At 44.5% G+C, this 20,087-nt stretch overlaps 1 protein-coding gene and 1 long non-coding RNA gene across 4 annotated transcripts in view; one reads left to right on the top strand and one right to left on the bottom strand.

The window, feature by feature from the left end:
- Positions 1-349: 349 nt before the first annotated feature.
- On the bottom strand, positions 350-3,305 carry LOC308050206. The gene is made up of 2 exons (XR_013923383.1): positions 1,556-3,305; positions 350-1,379 (listed from the first exon to the last, which is right to left on the bottom strand). It is a non-coding gene; the product is annotated as an uncharacterized lncRNA (long non-coding RNA).
- Positions 3,306-3,324: 19 nt separating this feature from the next.
- KAT6A (lysine acetyltransferase 6A) overlaps positions 3,325-20,087 on the top strand; it is a 31,937-nt gene continuing 15,174 nt past the window's right edge. For 2 of the 3 annotated variants that reach the window (XM_080360214.1, XM_080360212.1), the window contains exons 1-8: positions 3,326-4,194; positions 5,259-5,308; positions 5,415-6,185; positions 13,997-14,105; positions 14,589-14,704; positions 14,930-15,011; positions 16,611-16,746; positions 18,357-18,670. In XM_080360214.1, the coding sequence (XP_080216340.1) occupies positions 5,583-6,185; positions 13,997-14,105; positions 14,589-14,704; positions 14,930-15,011; positions 16,611-16,746; positions 18,357-18,670 (1,360 nt within the window). In that variant the 5' untranslated portion in view covers positions 3,326-4,194; positions 5,259-5,308; positions 5,415-5,582. Of the gene's footprint in view, positions 4,195-5,258; positions 5,309-5,414; positions 6,186-13,996; positions 14,106-14,588; positions 14,705-14,929; positions 15,012-16,610; positions 16,747-18,356; positions 18,671-20,087 lie in introns of all 3 variants that reach the window. The other variant, XM_080360213.1, reaches the window with a different exon arrangement.

Below are 20,087 nucleotides of genomic sequence, written 5' to 3'. Positions count from 1 at the left end.
TCTTGGGACCTTCTGAGTCAGGCAGGTGCTGTTACAAACAGTTTCCCAATTTTACTGCTCTGTTGGGACCAAACATACAAGAACAACAAAACTAAGTCCTTTCTGTCCCGTTACCAAGCCGGCCAGGCAGGCGGCCACGGGGGGACGCGACTGGCGGGGCTGCGCGAGCGCTGAGCGGGCCCGAGCCCCGGAACCCCACCGCGTCGGGCCCGCGGCGCGGCTGCTCGGCAGCAGCGTCTCCGCGCCTGGAAGAGGCGTAAGCTGGAGCGGCTGATTAATGCAAACGCTCTGCAAAACGCCGCACAGTTCAGAGTTCATGTGAGATCTTATTGTCTGGATATGTTGTAGCTACATTTCCCCAAAAATCAGGTGGAGGTCAGTTTATTTACTCTGACATTACCTTCTGATATCACTGTATGCTTACATCCTTATTCAAAGTATTAGATAATTCAACATGCACTAGATGAGCTTTTTGCTGTAGCAGAAAATAATGAAGGAGAAATTATGCTTAATTTATCTTTTACAGTCATTATTTGTATCAAATGCATTTTTAAAACATCAGATAATGCTTTTGAATTAGACATTTGAGAGCAAAGGGGTAACACTTTGTCATTTAATTGCCGCACTTCTAAATTTAAAATAATTATTTATTATTTTAATATAATCACTTTAATTTTAACACAAAGGTAAAGATTTTTGAACCAGTCTATGAGGGTCTCGGAGACTGTATTGATGGGAATCACATAGGTATCACGGACAGAAAGCAGCACATAGTTAAATTGACCAACATAAAGCCTTTAAACATTTGGTTCTCTGAGAAACTCAAACCTGTCTGTTTTTAACCTGGACCTTAAAATCAACAGTCATGGGATATGTCTTTTCAATATAGGCATTTATTTTTTGCCTCATGAAATGCAAATCAGTTTTGACTGTATTACACATTGTTTGAAAAACTGCTATTTCCCTCTGACTGCTTGAACCCATCATCAAAATTGTTAGTATTTTACCCAGTTCATGATGTTGTCACTTCTGTATTTTTCTTAGGATTACTTCAGTTTCTTTAGCCATCAAGAATGTTGGTGCCAAAACAAAAGCAACCATAGGGCTGATAATTACTTGAGCACACCAAAGGAAAAGGTTGTTGAGGAAAAAGGGGAAATATGTTCCAGGTTTAAAATCAGACAAGTTTATCGAAGTATCTTGCTGGCACCTGCAGAGAACAGTCTGCAGTTACACCACCGCTCACTGCTGCACGAATGCTGCCTGGCTGTTTCCAAACTGTTCGCTCAAAGATCATGTTTTGTTCTGAAAGTCCGTCTCCACAGTGGCGTGGGAGCTTATATAAACTGGAACCTAAAAGCAGAACATGGCAGGAGATGCTGCCAGAAGAGAATTTCATTTTGCTGGTTATTTACTGGCAGCCTGAAAACCGCTCATTGAAGAGTATTGCAGATACAGTACCTGAACCCCCAGAGAAACCCAAGCACAGTCAAAGAGCAGTGCTAAAAATGATGTTGCCAAACCGTGCAGTCTTTATGATAAAAGAATTCCTTACCATCTGTAGTTCGCCATATGCAGGAATTCTGATGATTTAACTGGTAGCCTGTGCTGTAAAAATAAAACAGAGAGAAGAAGAAAACAGGCCATTTTAAAATTTATAGTAGTAAACAAAAGCAATTAATTTTGCAAGGGTGCCAATTTTGAAACAGAGAAGAGTCTACAGACTGATACTCTGTGTTGTAGGAACACAATTGGGTTTTGCTGTTAAGTACTGAATCCTCTTAGTCTTGCCTTACTTTCTTATCTGGAAATTACATTTGTATGTCCATTAGCTTTTCTGAATGTAGCACCACGGCCTTGCAGTTTAAGGCATTGGGAGCCATGCAGCATAGAACCACTTGCATTTTGAAGACTCAGGAAGAGGTGGGAGAAGATATTAATTTGTAGGGAGAATCCAACTCTGACAAGGCCAGACCTCTGTAGTCTACATGGCAGAAACAGAACTGTTTGTGCAGCACCTCATACAGTAGCATCTCAGACTCCATTGGCTTAAAGTAATAAGTCACTCACTGAAAACATGTACCTTCCTACTAAAAACCCATTCTGTTAACACATCAAAAGAGTTCCTCTTGCACAAAAGAGAAATTTCTCACCTCAAGATACTAAACAAAGCCATTCAGAAAATATCTCAAGTTTGGTTTATCAACTCTCTCCACAATGTTTCCCGAGAATCTTTTATTTTCTAAAAATGGAAGCCCACATGAAACTTGACAGAATAGTTGTCCTTTAAGGCAAGGGTGAAGAATGCCGACTTTATGATGTGCATACGCAACTGGTAAACTGAGCCAGGGGTCAGAAAAAGTTGGATAATTGCACACAGCACAGAGCCATTCAGGACACGTAACAAAATGAGATTCTGTCAATCAAATATAACCTAGGAGACAGTGCTGTAAAATAAGAATTCACTATTTGCGTGTTCCTTTCGTTGGTGCTGGTGCGGTGCTGTTCCTCTGCGGCGCAGAGCAGAACCACGTCGACCGGCCGTGCCGGGGCCGCGTTGGCAGCGACAGTCGGCTCCACCGGGACCGCAGCACCGGGACCGCAGCACCGGGACCGCAGCACCGGGCGCTCCCGAGTTCTCTCCCTGTGGAACAGGGGATGTTTTGGCAGCGTATTTTTAATCTACAAACTAAAACATATCAAAGATGTTGGAAAGTTACACGAATTGCCTCACGGAGATGCCTGAGGACGGAGCGGCCTTTTAACGCGCAAAACTGAGGTACACCCGGTGCACCTGGTGTACCTGCTCCCCGAGGTAAACGGTATCGCTATTCCGGTATTCTACATCACTTCAGTGGTTTTAAGTCAGAAAAACCCAGAATCGCTGTTCCAAGAGTTACGCTTAATTAGGGCTAAGAGACGGGTTTCCTACCTCACACGTTATAACCCCCGCTACCAGAGCCCTCCCGCCTCCCGGCCGTTCCCGCCGGGCTCTCCGCCGCTGGCCGTGCCCTCGGCCGCAGCCTCGCGGCTCTGGGGCGCGGGGTCTCCCCGCGGCTGCCACCGAGCGCCGCCGCCCCCGGCCCGGCCCCGCGCGCTCCGCGCACATGGCGCCGCGGGCCGCGCTCGCAGCGGCCCCGGGGCGGCGGCGCGAGCGCCCGGGCGGCTGGGCAGCTGCCCCTCCTCCCGCGCTGCCGCAGTCCCGGCGCCGCGGCGCTTCCCGGCGGCGGCCGCTCCCGCCCCAGCGCTGTTCCCCGCGCGCGCCCCCGCCCGCCGCGGGCTGTTCCCCTCGCACGCCCCCTCCCCCCGCCGCAGAGCTCCGGACCCAAGATGGCCGCCGTGTCAGTTTCGGGCTTCGCCGCCGTCCGGCCTTTGCCTCTCGGTTCCCGTCTCTCACGGGCCTCGGTGAGTAGCGCTGGCGGGACCACCCCGGCTCGGGTGCCTGGTGCCGGGGAACTCGGAGACAGGTGGGCTGGCGAGCTCCGCGGCCTGGAGAAGGGGAAGGCCCGCTAGGCGCTCCAGGCTCGCGGCCTGTTCCGGCCCCGCCGCCGCTCTGCGCCAGGCCCGGACACGGCCGCCCGCTCCGCTGGGGCCCGCCGGGCCTACACGCTGGGGAGGTGGCGGCCGCGGTGCGGCGCGGATGAGGCGAGCGGTGCAGGCCGGGGGGCCGCGGGCTGAGTTCCCCTCTGCCTCTGGCGCCAGAGAGCGCGGCTGGGGCGGGCGCGGGCCCGGCCGAACCGGTGCGAGGAGCGGGGCTGCACCGCCCGTCTGCGCGGGGGCGAAGAGCGGTGCGGGGCCTGGCGGGCTGCGGGGGCCGCGGCCTGCGCCCCGTTCCTCCTCATTCTGCTGAGGCGGGTTCCTCGGCTGAGGCAGCGCGCTGCTCGGCGCGCCGTGTGCGGGTCTGCCCGGGATGGGGATGGGGACGAGCGGTAGCAGGTGCAGGAGCCGCTTGTCGCGCAGATCGCGAGCCGGTGAGCGACCTGGTGCCGGGACCGTCCCGGTGTCGTCTCAGCCTGGCCGGGCGGTTACGTAACGTCCTGCGCACGGAGCTCTGCTGGGGACCGAGCACCGCGGCCCCAGGGTCCGAGCGTGCGGGGCACCCGGGGGGCGCAGCTGCTCATCGCCGGGCAGGCGGGTCTTGGGGACCGGGTTTCCATTTATGTCTGGTGTTTGCAGGGCGAAAGAACTCGGCAGGTGCTGCATCCTTTCTGGTTTAAACAGTAGTTCTGAATCTTTCCCGTACTGGCTGTATGGAGCTGTGCAGTTGTGTCTTCTGTCTGTATGCAAATGTGTTCTGTGTGTCGATAAATTTTTCAGTATTAACAAGAAAGCAGAATGGGAGAATTACATTGAGGACTACCTTGTGACTAAAACTTCCCTTGCAGAAGATTGTTATTCCTTATAATAAACAGTTTATAAATCTTTCTCAATTAGTGTGTGCTTGCAGTAGAACTTCAGCAGAACATACTTAGAAAAAGTCTTCGTTAAAGACAACTAAAGGCTGTGAGGTAGAGCCTCATATCCTTACCTCTGCATCTTTAATTAGCAAAGTCATAGGCATTCCTTCTTCATTGTGTATGGTCACCTCTTACTTTGTCCTTAAATGTTTTTGGTGTTCCTCATCTATGCTGAAGATTATAATGTTATATTCTTTTTTTCTGTGGTCTCTGAAAGTGGAACATTTAATTACAATCTCCAGCTGCGTTTCTTCACTTTTTTTCCTTGATGGAACAACTGTCGTAGCTTTTCTTAGCAGGAGGGAATCAGACCTATGATTACACTCCTGGAAGAACTCTGAAAGTTTCTTGCTGTTTGCCAGAGTCTCTTGGCTATTCCTGCTGCTTTCTATTGAAGTTTCAGGCAGTGTCTTCCATGTGCAAAAATGAATTAAGCTGCTGGTTTTTTAAGATTTTTAAAATCTTTGTTATGTTGTCATTGTCCCCTCCCCCATTAATTAAGGTTATGCTCAGCAAATATATAAAACTTCATATAGAATTTATACTGACTTATGGATTGAAATTAAAAGAGCACTCTTTTTTCACTAGGTTGTATAAAGGTATTTCAGTGTTAAAGCATGCTTTTATTAGTAGTGAAGATAAAACCTTAAGTATACAGTGTTTCAGAACTGTAGTAATGGTTTAAAATTCTGCTGTGTGTTTAATGAATTAATGTTGGCTCCTAGTCTTTTCTTTCTCTGTTCTTTCTCTTTTTCTTTCTCTGTTCTGTTCTTTGAAAATGTCTCTCTTGTTTTCTTTCAGGCCTAATGTTGCAGTTCTTCTGATTGTGAGTGTGAATACCAGAAGCTGAGGTGAGATACGCTGAAATTTTTATAACTTTGTGGAAAAACTTTCTCTGAAGCTGTTATGGAGTTTATTGAAAAGAAGTTTCTAACTGTTTTGCTTTCTTCTCTTCAGTGTGAAAACAAATAATGTTTGAGAAAGGAGGAATAATTCAGAACAGAAAACGTGTATGCTATGGTTAGCTGGTTCCTGTCATTCGAGAATCTGTTTTCTCATCGTGTGAAACTTGTTCAGCATCAGGATAAAGGATAACGACTCTATGGATATACAGAATTCTTCACCATGGTAAAACTCGCCAACCCGCTGTATACAGAGTGGATTTTGGAGGCAATCAAAAAGGTAAAGAAGCAAAAACAGCGTCCTTCAGAGGAAAGGATATGCAATGCAGTGTCATCTTCTCATGGTTTGGACCGCAAAACTGTTCTGGAACAGTTAGAATTGAGTGTTAAAGATGGAACTATTTTAAAAGTCTCCAACAAGGGTCTCAACTCCTATAAGGATCCTGATAATCCTGGGAGAATAGCACTTCCAAAGCCTCGGAACCATGGCAAGTTGGATGGTAAACCGAACGTGGACTGGAATAAACTTATCAAACGGGCAATTGAGGGCTTGGCTGAGTCTAGTGGCTCATCCTTGAAGAACATCGAGCGCTTTCTGAAAGGTCAGAAAGATGTGTCTGCATTATTTGGAGGTAGCGCTGCCTCCATTTTTCACCAGCAACTACGACTAGCTGTCAAACGTGCTGTTGGCCATGGCAGGCTCCTTAAAGATGGACCTCTGTACCAACTCAACACTAAAGCAACCACTAATGCCGATGGGAAGGAGAGTTCTGAGTCTCTTTCCTGTCTCCCTCCAGTATGTCTCCTTCCACACGAAAAGGATAAGGTAAGACACAGTTGTCATGGGCATTTTCTTGTGATTGATGAAACGTGTCAATACTGAATCACGATTTGAAGTCAATGATCTCAGTCAGTAACTCTCCTCTGCTTTTCAGCAGCATTGGAATTTTTTTGACATTCCTTGTGACATTTTGGATTAAACACTGTACTTGACTTTGGTGTTGTTTCCATGGTAGGTAACAGACTGATAAGATTCACAATACCTGCCCCTGTTGTGGAAAGAAAGAAGGGGAGGAGGTGGTGGCACATTGTTGCAATACCTAAAAATAAAGGGAGTTCATATGGAAATTGTAATGAAGGAGAAGACTTGAGTTGCTGCCTCTTGAGTATCAGGCAAGCAATATCCCTTCGACACAGCGGGAGTGAGGAAGCGTAGATGTTGGGCCTCCCTCATCGCGTCAGCCAAAGAGGTGATAAGAAAGTCCGGTGCTGAGTCCACCATCTATCCGTGATGTGTAGGGAATGAGCAATACTGTGCACACTAGACTCTGAAATAAGTAATCCCACTGTTGCAGTGTAATTTCTACGGTAAAGCCCTGATTAAATATGCATGAGAGATTTCTTTAAAGTATAACTGTCACTTCTGTTTCATGTGTCATTAGTATACTTCCAGAGCAAAACAGGAATTTAAGTTGTTTTTTTTTTTTAACTAAGAAAAAAATCGCTGTATTGCTAGTATTTGTTCAGAGGAACAGTTTTATTTCTTGAACTTTCCTACTAGTTATTCTTTTTTAAAATGCCTTTTTTGAGGTGGAAGAAAAAATCCGTTCTGGTTTGAAGACCATAACTTATCGTTAAATGAATGCCATGTATCTTTAGATGGCTGAGGGCAGAATTTTTTGGTCATCCTTGTAAAAGCTAAACAACGATACTGTTTTAAAATATACTGGATACTGAGATGTCTTTGGGAATAGAAAGGCTTGACACAAGTATGCTGAAAAAACTTAAGAGAACATCTTGATGAAATTTCCTGGAGTATTTCACCATCAGTTGATTGGATTTTTTTGTGGTTGGTTGTTTTTGTTCATGATTGGGGCAGGTGCTGTAGACATAATTTAGGAATTTACTCGTACTGACACATCTGTCATGGGTTACCACAGCCATTGCAAAGCTAAAGCAAGTGGTGTTTTGCTCCTCAACTGCTGCAGTTTGTAGCCCAGTTTATTACTATTAAATGAAATTGTTGGTTTAAGTTAATGTTCTGTGCTGTGAAATTCAGCTGCTGCAGGAGGGACAGAGAGGGCCGCGCAGGGCAGCAGCCTCTTTAATCATCTCTGTTATGAACTGACACCTCATCAGAGGCCTTGGTTGCACACTCTGGAGTTGGCCGTGCAACCTGCTGTACCTTTGTGTTACCTGTACCACTAATACCTTTATTTCTTTCCTTACTTTTTGGCACAAAATGGGGGGCTGCATTTGCCAGACAAGAAAGACTCATTTCTCTCTCTTGCAGGCGCTTAGTTTGAAATATTCCATTTGTGTGTTTGAAGCTAGAAAAGTAGCAAGTATCTGAGGCTTATGTGTGTCTATCAAATAGGCAGTTTAATTGTGAAAATTGAGAAACTTCTTAAGCAGTTGTGTGCTGCATCTTTAGAATGCTGAGGGAAATTATTTCAGATTACAATACTTAAGGAGTCTTTTTTTATCAGAATCTTTGAAATAGATGACTTCCCCGCCTCTATTTTGTTGAATAAGTTCAGCTCACTGAACTTATGCTGGTGTGGAAAGCCCTGGGTTGTCTTCCGGGACAGTTCTCATTGGTACAGTAGCCTTTATTCATAGGGCTATGGTACCTAGGAGTTCAAGCGCTGTTGCACTGACACTGTACAAAAGTGTAACTGAAAACATCTTGTTTTAGAAGGTTGCTGTTTAGTGTGAAATAAAACAATAGTCATGAGATAGAGAGCACAAGATTATACTATATAACAAATAAGGGTAATAGCATATTAGCTACATGTTGAAAATTTTAATCATGTCTTTTGGTCATTACAAAACAAACGCATTCAGGGTTTTGAGATGACAATCAATTATGACCGTATTATGGCACTATTTACTGCGGGGTATAGCTTCCTTTGGCATCATTAAGCATAATTTAAAAATTGTGTAGTGTGATGGTCAAGCTATAAGGAGGGACCCAGCCGCAGCTTGAATACTGGCTTCAGTCAAAAGCGATGAAGATGTGGGAGGTCAGAATGTAGTACTTGTGTAGAAGTCCAGGCAAACTGGATTACCTTATTAACACAGCAGGCTTTGATAAGTGCTGAAGCTGTTAATCTCCAGAATGTTGAAGTGTATTGTTTCACTACCCTGCATGTTCTGTTTATCCATTCACTTACAACAGAAATAGTAATGTGTTTAACAAATAGGAAATAAATTTACCATTCATGTGTACTATGCATGATTTTTTTGCAGTATGACTACAATAACAAGTACGGTTTAATATTACTACAAGGCAAGTATTACTGCGTTAATACAAGACGACTATAATACAGAAATATTTAGTACCGTTAAAGAGCAAAGAGCTCTTTCCTGGTATATTGTCCTGAGGAACTAAGCTAGAGCAAGCTGCAGGTCTTAAGGCCGGAAGCTCTAGATAAAAGCTTGCTCTTCTTTTGTTTTGTTGATATTTATTACAAATCACAGGTTAAAAGGCTGTAAGAATTTTCGTAAAATTTTTATTGTTAAAAAAAAATATGTTAACAGATCAGCTAACTGAAGGAGAAGCTGAAATAATTGATGTACATCTTCGATTTTTCCAGAGCATTGGAAATTTGATCTCAGGACAATAGTAGGACTGTTTCTTCTGTAATAAAAAGGAATATAGATGGTATTAATTGATCTCCATTTGCACTCTCCTTGGAAGTGTCTTTTATGTCAGTTAAAACTGGATATGGTTGTAGCAACCTTTAAGTAAATATATTTAAGTAAATAAGCTGGCTGAGGTCATTGCTGGGCCGCTCTCCATCATCTTTGCCAAGTCTTGGGAAACGGGAGAGGTGCCTGAGGACTGGAGAAAAGCAAATGTCACTCGAGTCTTCAAAAAGGGCAGGAAGGAGGACCTGGGTAACTATAGACCGGTCAGCCTCACCTCCGTCCCTGGGAAACTGATGGAACGACTTCTCCTTGGTGCCATCTCAAGGCATATCAGGGATAAGAGGGTCATTAGGGGCAGTCAGCATGGCCTCACCAAGGGGAAGTCGTGCTTGACCAACCTCATTGACTTTGATGAGGACATAACAAGATGGATGGATGGATGATGGCAGAGCGGTGGACGTGATCTACCTTGACTTGAGTAAGGCATTGACACAGTCTCCACAGCATCCTCACAGCTGAACTGAGGGAGCGCGGGCTGGATGAGCGGGGAGTGAGGTGACTGCGAACTGGCTGAAGGGAAGAAGCCAGAGAGTTGTGGTCAATGGGGCAGAGTCCAGTTGAGGCCTGTATCCAGTGCAGTGCCTCAGGGGGCAGTGCTGGAGCCATATTATTCAATATATTCATCAATGATTTGGACGAGGGAACAGAGTGACTGTCAGCAAGTTTGCTGGTGACACCAAGCTGGGAGGAGTGGTGACACTGGAAGCTGTGCTGCCATCAGAGACCTGGACAGGCTGGAGAGCTGGGCAGGGAAACATTTAATGAAATAGAACAAGGGCAAGTGTAGAGTCTTGCATCTGGGCAGAACAACCCCAGGTTCCAGTATAAGTTGGGGAATGAGCTGTTAGAGAGCAGCGTAGGGGAAAGGGAGCTGGGGTCCTGGGGACAGCAGGGTGACCATGAGCCAGCACTGGGCCCTTGTGGCCAGGAAGCCAATGGGACCTGGGGTGGGTTAGAAGGGGGTGGTCAGTAGGTCAGAGAGGTTCTCCTGCCCCTCTGCTCTGCCCTGGGGGGTTGTGGCGTCTCCTTCTCTGCAGACATTCCAACCCGCCTGGACACCTTCCTGTGTAACGTCATCTGGGTGTTCCTGCTCCGGTGCAGGGATTGGACTGGAGGAGCTTTGAGGTCCCTTCCAGTCCCTGACATGCTGTGATTCTGTCATCTTAATATTATCCTGCAGTACAGCTGAGAGTATAAAAGCAAAATTCTGAAATGCTTTCCCCCCAAAATTAGGTAAATTTTTGTGGCTGAAAAATAGGAGGAATATTTAAAGCGGATTCCCTGTGCTGCTGTCTCACGTGTTCCTTACTGCATGCTTCTTTCATGGTTTGTGGTGCTATTTTTATCTGTTGGAACTTATCAATCACTTTAACTGTCGGTCTATTATACATACAGCATCCTTCAGGCCTTCTCTCTTGCAAATAATAGTTCTAGATCCCATTGTGCACTAGTGTTTATCACTTGAAGCCATCCTTCTTGTATCTTTTTAGAAAGTTCATATGCTTTTAGGGCATCGAAGTTATTTTGAAGGCCTTTAAGTATATTATAGCTATTGCTATATTGTGCCTGTTTTACGTTAGTAACTGTTAATTCTATGTCTTAAACCAAAGTACTGCCCCATTACTGGCAAAGAAGTTTTTTGTGCATTGGTTTGTTTTGGGTGGAGTACAGAAATGATCTGCAACCAAAGCATTTGTAATTACATTTTGAGAACTCACTCTTTCTCTCAAGGACACTCTTCAAGCTTGGGCTCCCAGCTGGAGGAGGATTAGGATTCACTCTCTTCCAGCTGGTTCTCTAGAAGAAAAGGCTCTAGTTCTGTCTAAAAAAAAGTTATAGTTGATAACAGATGGTCTCCATCTGTACTCTGTGTAACTCTGGAACTCAAGTGCTAAAAAAATCCCTTTGAACTTGGTTGAACATGCTATTAGTGAACAGGTGAAGTAGCTCTTAGTCCTAGAGCAATTGTAAGTATGTCAGAGGGGTTGCTGTCGTGGATGCTATGAGACAGCACATTTAGGGTAAAATGGTGCGGAATGATTCTTAGAAATGTTATTTAATCTAAAATCCAGTTATGTAACAGTTTCTTGCTACTAAGACAGTGTCCTTTATTTTCTTGAAAATTAGGAAGCTGGGACAAAGTATAGGAGAGAGCTTTGGGTAAAGAAAACTTCAGTACCTTGAACTGCCAGGTTCCTGAATCAGTATCAAATGAAGGAAGTTTCTTTATACTGCAAATAAAGAAATTCGAGCCACTCTTGCCCCCTAGTTTGCAGGCAGGAAGTCTTGGCATGTGATTCTGATTGTGACGTACAGATCTTGAATTGTTTTAATCCTCTGATTACTGAACTTCTTAGCTCTGAGAAGGTTATTTATATGGTTGACTGTCTAAATACTTCCAGTTGACATTCTGTAAATTTCTCGTCATGTGCATGTCTAACAGAAGGACAGTTTCTTCACTTTGAATGTCAGCCCAAATAGGATCCACATTGGTTTTTTGTAGGTTTCCAAATGTCATAACCGCTGCATAGAATTCAGCCCGTATATCCTGTGCTGACATCTAACCTGCACACTTCACTTTACTCTTATAGCAGCATTTCAGATGTTCTCTCCATTGTAATAAGTCCTTCCTCAAACAGCAGCACTTATTTTCGATGTCCTTTGATTTTTCTTTTTAAGTTACCCTTTTATGTTTTTCTGAGGAAGAGGTGTGTGCTTCATGCATGTTGTTTCTTCTGTATGCATTTTTATCTTTTCTCCCTTATACTCGTTTAAAGTAACATCATGTTTTAGGCCATCATTCTGTCATATAAGTACGGTTCGTTCTTTCAAGTGCGAGTCAACTAAGTGAATTGGAGACAATAGTCTATGGACACAGGCATACATAGGTCTTATTGCAATAGTTTTTCCTGTGTTCTTTAAAATATACTTAGCATTGCTTTCTGGAGCACGAGGAGTATTTTGTGGAATATAAAATTGATTAGTTCTGATTTTATTGAGGTGTGGAACTGAAGTGATTTTTCTTTTTCACCAGCCGCTGATCCAAAAGGCTTGGAATCCAGGCTTTGTGATGCCCTGCTCACTGAAACATGTTTCCTCATGTTTTAAGTAATTTTCTTCACGTGGTGTAGGTTGTACTTCCCCTCTGGCTTTTCTGGTTCATCTGCTCTTTCCAGTAGCCGTAGCACTGGAGGCAGACCTGTGCAACAGCACGGGTCATTTTGTCACCTTTGAAAAAACAGACACACGCAAAAAAACATTACCTAGCGTGAGTTCCCAGTGCTCCTGGGCGATAACTTCCTAGCTAAGAAACAGGTGTGCTGTAGTGGGTATGGTTGTGGGGTTGTGGTAGATTTTCTCTCTGGAGAACTCACAATCAAGTTGTCCTAAAGAGCAAAGCAAAAAAAAAAAAGGAAAAGGTGATGTGAATGTGTTTTCTTTCACACTGGCTTTAATTTTGCACCTACTTGATTCTAACCACAATGATTACTACAAGCAGATGTGTGGTGATAGGGCAGAGGTAATCCTGCGATCTGGTGAGCCTCTAGTGCTCAAATGTCAGCGGGAAGTAAGGTGCATTCGGGTTACTGACAGTGGGCACTGTGACTGTGTGGGCTGCAGAGTCAGGTGCGAGTTTTAAGGAGTTTCCTACCTCACTTTTCCTAAATTAAGAAGACTAGAAAGCAGGTGGATTGGCCAAAACTGAGGTTTTAATTTTTTTCCCCCACCACTCTTTCCATGGGCACTCGTTCATATTCACCTTCAGGAGGAAGCACAGTCTGAATCTGTAGAGCACGTTTGGTTTCTAGACACCCTTTGTATAGTAACACCATGTGCTGCGAGGCTGGCAGTCTGTGAGACACTGCCAGTCCAATTGGTTCTGGCTCCCTCCCTCGCTGAATCTGGTGACATCACACAGAGAGATGTGCCTGCGAGAAAAACAGCAGAAGGAGTTGAATGCCTGCCAAAAATGTGCAGTATGAAACCGAGCTGGCTGCCTCCAGTCTTGTTTTCACGAATCTTTCGTTGTGTGCTTGCATTTTTCATTTGCCAGGATGTTCTTTGCTGAACAAACAAAGCAGCAGTGAAATCTCTCCATACTTGGCATAACACAGTCTCACACATAAGCCTTGGAGGGCCAGCCTGATCTCCGCATTCAAAGTTATTCCAATTTAATAGATGATTCTAAAACATTTTGACTTCTAATAGAATCTTATTCTTCCCCCACACCGTAGCTGATATGTTTTTTTAATGTGGTTGTTTGTTTAGCAGTTTGTCAGAGGTGGTCAATACAGGAAACGTTGAAGCTTTGATCTGGTTCTTCCAACACTCAACAGTGTTTGCATGGGGACATCCAAACTTGGAGTGCCGTGGGGATGGACAGGGCGTGCACAAATACTGGCGTACTGGAAGAGATAAGAAAGACTATTTTAGACTGTTGACTATACAGAGGTTCTGTAAAATTCTCTTTGCTGTCAAATGTTCAGTCACATTAAAGTTCAGCTATTAGAAAGAATAAATATTCCTTTTTTCCTTCTGTCTGAAAGACTGTTACAATGTAGTTGAGATCCTCTATGAAACTTTTATCATAACCTCAGACTGAAATTAGAGGAAAATGCATGATCCTAGGATGTGAAATTCTATTCGCTGAGACCGCTTCTGACAAAACTGTGCTTGTAATATTGTGGAAGTTATAGTTTGATTTATTTAAAAGAAGCTGAAGAGTTTTGTAATTTTTTATTTATTATTTTTTAATTTATTTATTTTTATTTATTTATTACTTTGACTGACCAAATATGAAGCAAACCTTTTCATATGCAAAAGCATACTGTTTATATGTGATACAAACGTCTGTGTGATTTTATGTATTGTGATGTGTTCCCTTGATATACTCAGTGCACTGATGGTCTGTCTTCCTCACAGCCGGTTGCTGAACCAATTCCAATCTGCAGTTTCTGCCTTGGTACAAAAGAGCAAAATCGGGAGAAGAAACCTGAAGAGCTCATCTCTTGTGCTGACTGTGGCAACAGTGGTAGGTGGTCACTTACAGTGCTGTTGGTAATAACACTTGAGACAGAAGAGCTCGCTATAGAGACTGCTCTTGACCAATACCTGTGAGGAGTATGCATCTATGGCATATAATACAGTTAGTTCAGTTGAATCTCGTGCTGCCAGAAGGAGGCAGTTAAGTTAACCTAACACAAATAGTTCATTTGGCTCCTGGAGGTTTCATTAAAAATGTGGTAATGATGACCGGTTTCATCATGTTTCTCAATTCAGTTATGAAAATTTATCTTGGTGTTCCTTTGTATGTGGGCCTGCCACTTGCTATCTAAGATATTGGTTTTGTGTCATAAGTAGATAAGAATAGAAGCACCTAAAAATAGGAGTATCTAGGTAACCAGAATTCTGCATGGGAATACGTAATTGGTAAAGTAATCTCTCTGCGAACTATCTGTGAGCATTAACAGCAGTGGAGTGGTTTTACTGGCACAATTTTCTCTGTTTTCTGTAGGTCATCCGTCCTGTTTGAAGTTCTCTCCAGAGCTGACAGTTCGAGTGAAAGCCTTGCGATGGCAGTGTATTGAGTGCAAAACCTGCAGTTCCTGCCGAGATCAGGGCAAAAATGCTGTGAGTACAGTGGAATATGGACTGAATGAAGAGGAAATCAGTCTTGTGGATGTTCTGTTAAACCACAAAATTAAATCATTCTAGAGTAATTTGTTTGAGCCTAGTAGTCTTTGAGACCTGTGAAATGCCATGATAGGTCTGTAGTTGAAAACTGTGAAGTGGTGACAGATTAGTGAAAGGCTGATGCGCATCTGAAGAGAGATTCACTTTATCTGTCTTCAACAGGATAACATGCTCTTCTGTGACTCGTGTGACCGTGGCTTTCACATGGAGTGCTGTGACCCCCCTCTTACCCGGATGCCAAAAGGTGAGGACTTTGTGCTGCAAAGGATAATTTAAGATGATGTTGGAAGAGATCAGTGGGTAGAAAGTATGTCCATATATTGGGTCCTCTTTTAGCTATGCTTAACTTGCTCTTTACAGCATCGCTTTTCAGGCATTAGAAACTAGAGAAGGATCAGAGCTTCGCATCTGGATTTTCCACTGTCTCCTGCTTCCTCTACATTACTGTATGTGAAGACTTTTAAAGAAAATATTTGAGGTTTGAGGGAAAAGAAGTGATCCTTGCACCTTGCAGATTAAAATTATCAGCTTCCATTTGAATGAATAGCCTTGTATAAGAGAAAGATATGTGCCTCTAAGTTTTTGAAGTCATCAATTTGGACAGTAGAGAATCCTGGAGTACAAGCAACTTCTCTTTTTCATCACAGAATCACACAGAATCCCAGAATGTCAGGGGTTGGAAGGGACCTCAAAAGCTCCTCCAGTCCAGTCCCTGCGCCGGAGCAGGAACACCCAGATGAGGTTACACAGGAAGGTGTCCAGGCAGGTTGGAATGTCTGCAGAGAAGGAGACTCCACAACCCCCTGGGCAGCCTGGGCCAGTGTTCTATTACCCTCACTGGGAACAAGTTTCTTCTCATCTTTAAGGGGAACCTCCTGTGTTCCAGTTTGCACCCATTGCCCCTTGTCCTATCACTGGTTGTCACCCAGAAGAGCCTGGCTCCATCCTCCTCACACTCCCCCTTTAGATATCTGTAAACATTAATGAGGTCACCCCTCAGTCTCCTCTTGTCCAGCTCCAGAGCCTCAGCTCCCTCAGCCTTTCCTCACACGGGAGATGCTCCACTCCCTTCAGCATCTTGGCGGCTGCGCTGGACTCTCTCCAGCAGTTCCCTGTCCTGCTGGAACTGAGGGGCCACAGCTGGACACAAGATTCCAGGTGTGGTCTCCCCAGGGCAGAGCAGAGGGGCAGGAGAACCTCTCTGACCTACTGACCACCCCCTTCTAACCCACCCCAGGTCCCATTGGCTTCCTGGCCACAAGGGCCCAGTGCTGGCTCATGGTCACCCTGCTGTCCCCAGGACCCCAGCTCCCTTTCCCCTACGCTGCTCTCTAATAGGTCATTCCCCAACTTATACTGGAACCTGGGGTTGTTCTGCCCAGATTCAAGACTCTGCACTTGCCCTTGTTCTATTTCATTAAAGTTTTCCCTGCACAACTCGCCAGCCTGTCCAGGTCTCGCTGGCTATCTATGGAAGATTCTTCTTTGATAGTTAGAAGAAAATTTTCCTGTAGAACATAGTTGGAAGTAATGTAGTCATAAGCAAAATATGAGATAGTTAAATGTGTTACTTTTTTATGGTTTTCTGATAGTGTGCTACAAATCAGAGAGACATCCTACCTGGTTGTGGGAAATATATCTGGGGATAGCTTGTAAGAAGTTAACTGGACTTGAATTCAGAATGTTTGAACATATACATCATTTTTCTTAGGTGTATATGTGGTAACTGGGGCCTTTGATACCGTTTCTGCCCTTTCTGTCAGAAGGCCTGGGGCCTGTAATTCTCCTTTCTGTCCTATATAGATGTCCCTCACATTCAGTGATGGGTACTTGTGTCTTACAGGTATGTGGATATGTCAGATATGTCGGCCACGGAAGAAAGGAAGAAAACTTTTACAAAAGAAGGCAGCACAGATAAAACGACGCTATGCTAACCCAATAGGACGTCCCAAAAACAGGTTAAAGAATCAAAATACAACGTAAGTGTCTATGAGGAGGAGTAGGGTGTGAGATCCTACAGAGCAGTGGGTATTTCTCAAGTGTCTGGTGTACGCTGTGGGAAGATACCTTTTACAATGAAGAGGTTTTCGTTATTCTTTAATATAAAATTTCTGAAGAGTGCTGTGAAAGAGTAGAAGTAATCTTTGTGCTGCTTTTTGCCTAGATTTTTGCCTCTTTGTAATAACTTACTATTTAGTTTTGAACTATTTCTTATAGGTGGATTTTGCTGTTCATGTCAAGTCTATTTTTCTGGATGGCTGCTTCTTCCACCATAATTATTTTGCTTTGCATTTCTCAAGAACCACTTGATGTTTAGAGAAACTAAGTAATCTACAATTAAACATGCGAGGTTATTTTTTGATGTATATTTAATCTGACACTGCTGCCAGAAAATATTTGGCCCCTTTCTGCTTCTATTCCACGTGTTTTTGCATTTATGGAGCGCTCTACTGTGTTGGGACAGATTGTGTGACTTTATCACGGTTGTGGTGGAACAGCCGGTCGTCAAGGAATTGGATTTGAGTGGGCGGGAATTCTTTGGAATGCAACTGGAGCAATTTCCTTGAGCTAAGATTGCTGTGCAGTGCTTGTGACGCAGCCCTATTGACTGTGCGGGGGACAGAACAACGAAGGAGCATGTTCTGGAAAAAACACCTTACAAAGTTTAATGCTTACAAAAGCGTGGAGGGAATGTCTCTCTTAAACAGCCTATTTTTTTCCAGTCTGTGTGATACTTTTGCTTAGAGAAACTCATGGTATAATTCAGAGGGACAAAAGGAAAGCTAGCTATCCGCTATTGCTCTTTTGTCTCTTTTAATTTTGATTTCATGATTTATTCCATGTTTTTGCCTTTGTTCCATCATTTCACTTGCAAAATATATCCACAGAATTATGCACAGATGCTTAGTTTAATCTTTTTAGGGAAAAAAACACTGATTTGTATCCTCTGTAGCTGCAAAGATTGTAGCTAAAAACAATCAGCTTCCTGAAACAGCAGTCAATTTAGGGCAGTTCCTCTGAGAAGTGTTAAACCCTCGGTTATCTCAATAGTGTTTTAAAATTTCCAGCCTGAAAGAAGGAAGCTGGTTGGAGACTGATGCGGTTTTCTGCAAAGATGACCATCGGTGGTATAGGTTTTTAGCTAATGTGCGTGTCCCCCATGCTTTAACTTTCCGTGTAATTCTTATGACCATTTCCCATCAGTATGAAAACTTTGACAAATGACAGGTGTAAATGTTTAATGACTGCATAAATTGAAACCTATGCAGTGTATTCATTCTGGCTACTGATTTTAAAATTTATTGTGGTTTTAAATTTGATGAAAATCTATTGTTTATACTCAAATTAATTGCATGTAATGTTCAGTGTGGAGAAAAATAGTACAGTACTTCTACTGAGATGTTTAGAATCCTGGCTTCTCTAGGGTACTCAGGCTCTTGACTACTAGTTTATTATTAAATTCTTCAGTTCATGTTTAGCTTCTGTGTGACTGATAAATAAGTAGGGAAGATGGTAGTCCACTTTGCAACCCAAAACAAACCACCCTGCCAAATCTTCTGACTGTATCTTTCCCCTTCTCATTCTTTAGATCAAAAGGCCCTTTCAGCAAAGTTAGAACTGGCCCTGGTCGAGGTCGAAAGCGTAAGATGGCTCTCTCCAGCCAGTCAGCAGCATCAGAAGGAGGATACCTGGAGCAGACAGATGTCTTGGACTTCTGCAGAGATGGCAGCACCACCTTGAAGTTTAACAAGAAAACCAAAGGGCTTATAGATGGCCTTACCAAATTCTTCACTCCTTCCCCTGATGGACGAAAAGCTCGAGGGGAAGTGGTAGACTATTCTCAGCAGTATAGGATCAGGAAAAAGGGCACCAGGAAATCTAGCACTTCAGAATGGCCCACAGGTAAAGATTTTTCACCCTGCCAGTGTAAGTATCCTGTACACCAAGAAGATGTTCAAAGGCTAGGATGTTGAAGTGACTAGAATTGTTAGAGGCTGGAAACTTTCATATGAAAGTTAGCGCTCAAATACAGTTAGCTTTGATGCACTGAGGTAGAACACCAGTTCGAAAATGGAAGCAATGCTAAAGACCTTTGCCTCTTTATATGTGAGGGCAACATGTAATGAGATCAGGGTGAGGAAGTTGATGAGGCCTCTGCAGACAGCTGGGAGCAGCCCCACAACCGCAGGCCCTGGCTGTGCTGGGGGTTTTAACTTCCCTGGTGTCTGTTGGCAGGGCTGCTCGGCCACAGCCGCAGTCCAGGAGGTTCCCCCAGTGCCCTGCCGAGAACTTCCTGATGCAAAGGGCAGAGGAGCCGACTGGGAGAGGTGCCCGCTGGACCTCATCCTCACTAACAAGGAGGGGCTGGTTGAGGCGCTAGAGGTGGAGGGCTGCCTTGGTTGCAGTGACCATGAGATGGTGGAGTTCAGGATCTCCTGTGGCAGGAGCAGGGTAGCAAGCAGAATCGCAACCCTGGATTTCAACAAGGCAAACTTTGGCCTTTTCAGGCAATTGCTGGGGGAAATCGCATGGGCAAGGCTGTTTGAAGGTAAAGGGGCCCGAGGTAGCTGGTCAGTGTTCAGGCACTGTTTCTACCGGGCACAAGATCGAAGCATCCCGACACGTAGGAAGTCAAGGAAGGAGCCAGGAGAGCTGCGTGGTTAAACAGGAACTGCTGGGTGTGCTCAAGTGGAAGAGGAGAGTTTATAGATCATGGAAGGAGGCGCTGGCCACTTGGGGAGAACATAAGGCTGTTGTCAGAGGGTGTAGGGAGGCAACTAGGAAAGCCAAGGCATGCTTAGAATTAAACCTGGCGAGAGGGGTCAAGGACAACAGGAAGAGCTTCTTCCAATACGTGGCAGATAAAGCTAACAGCAGAGGCAGTGTAGGCCACTGAGGAACGAGGTGGGTGCCCTGGTGACAGAAGATACAGAGAAGGCAGAGTTACCGAGTGCTGCCTTTGTCTCTGTGTGCTCTGCCGGGGCTGTCCTGAGGAGCCCGCACCGCTGAGGCCCAGAGGAAGGCCGGACAGTGGAGGAGTTTGCCTGGGTTGATGAGGACTGGGTTAGGGAGCAGTCAGGCAATCTGGACATCCGTAAAACCATGGATCCGGATGGGATACACCCGCGGGTGCTGACACTCTGGGATTCTGTGATGAGGAATTAATTTTTTACTGTGAAGTAAAATGCACTTTGGTAATGAGGGGCTTGCAGATAGGTCTAGGAAGAGTGCTAAATAATGCCACATTTGAAGGCAGTAACAGAGGGAGTGGCTAATGAAAATAAGAACAGGAAGGTAGAAGTATGAAATGGGAAACGTA

The sequence above is a fragment of the Nesoenas mayeri genome (assembly GCF_963082525.1).
Source record: "Nesoenas mayeri genome assembly, chromosome: 27".
Classification (NCBI taxonomy): domain Eukaryota; kingdom Metazoa; phylum Chordata; class Aves; order Columbiformes; family Columbidae; genus Nesoenas; species Nesoenas mayeri.
This window is presented reverse-complemented; position numbering and strand designations above follow the sequence as displayed.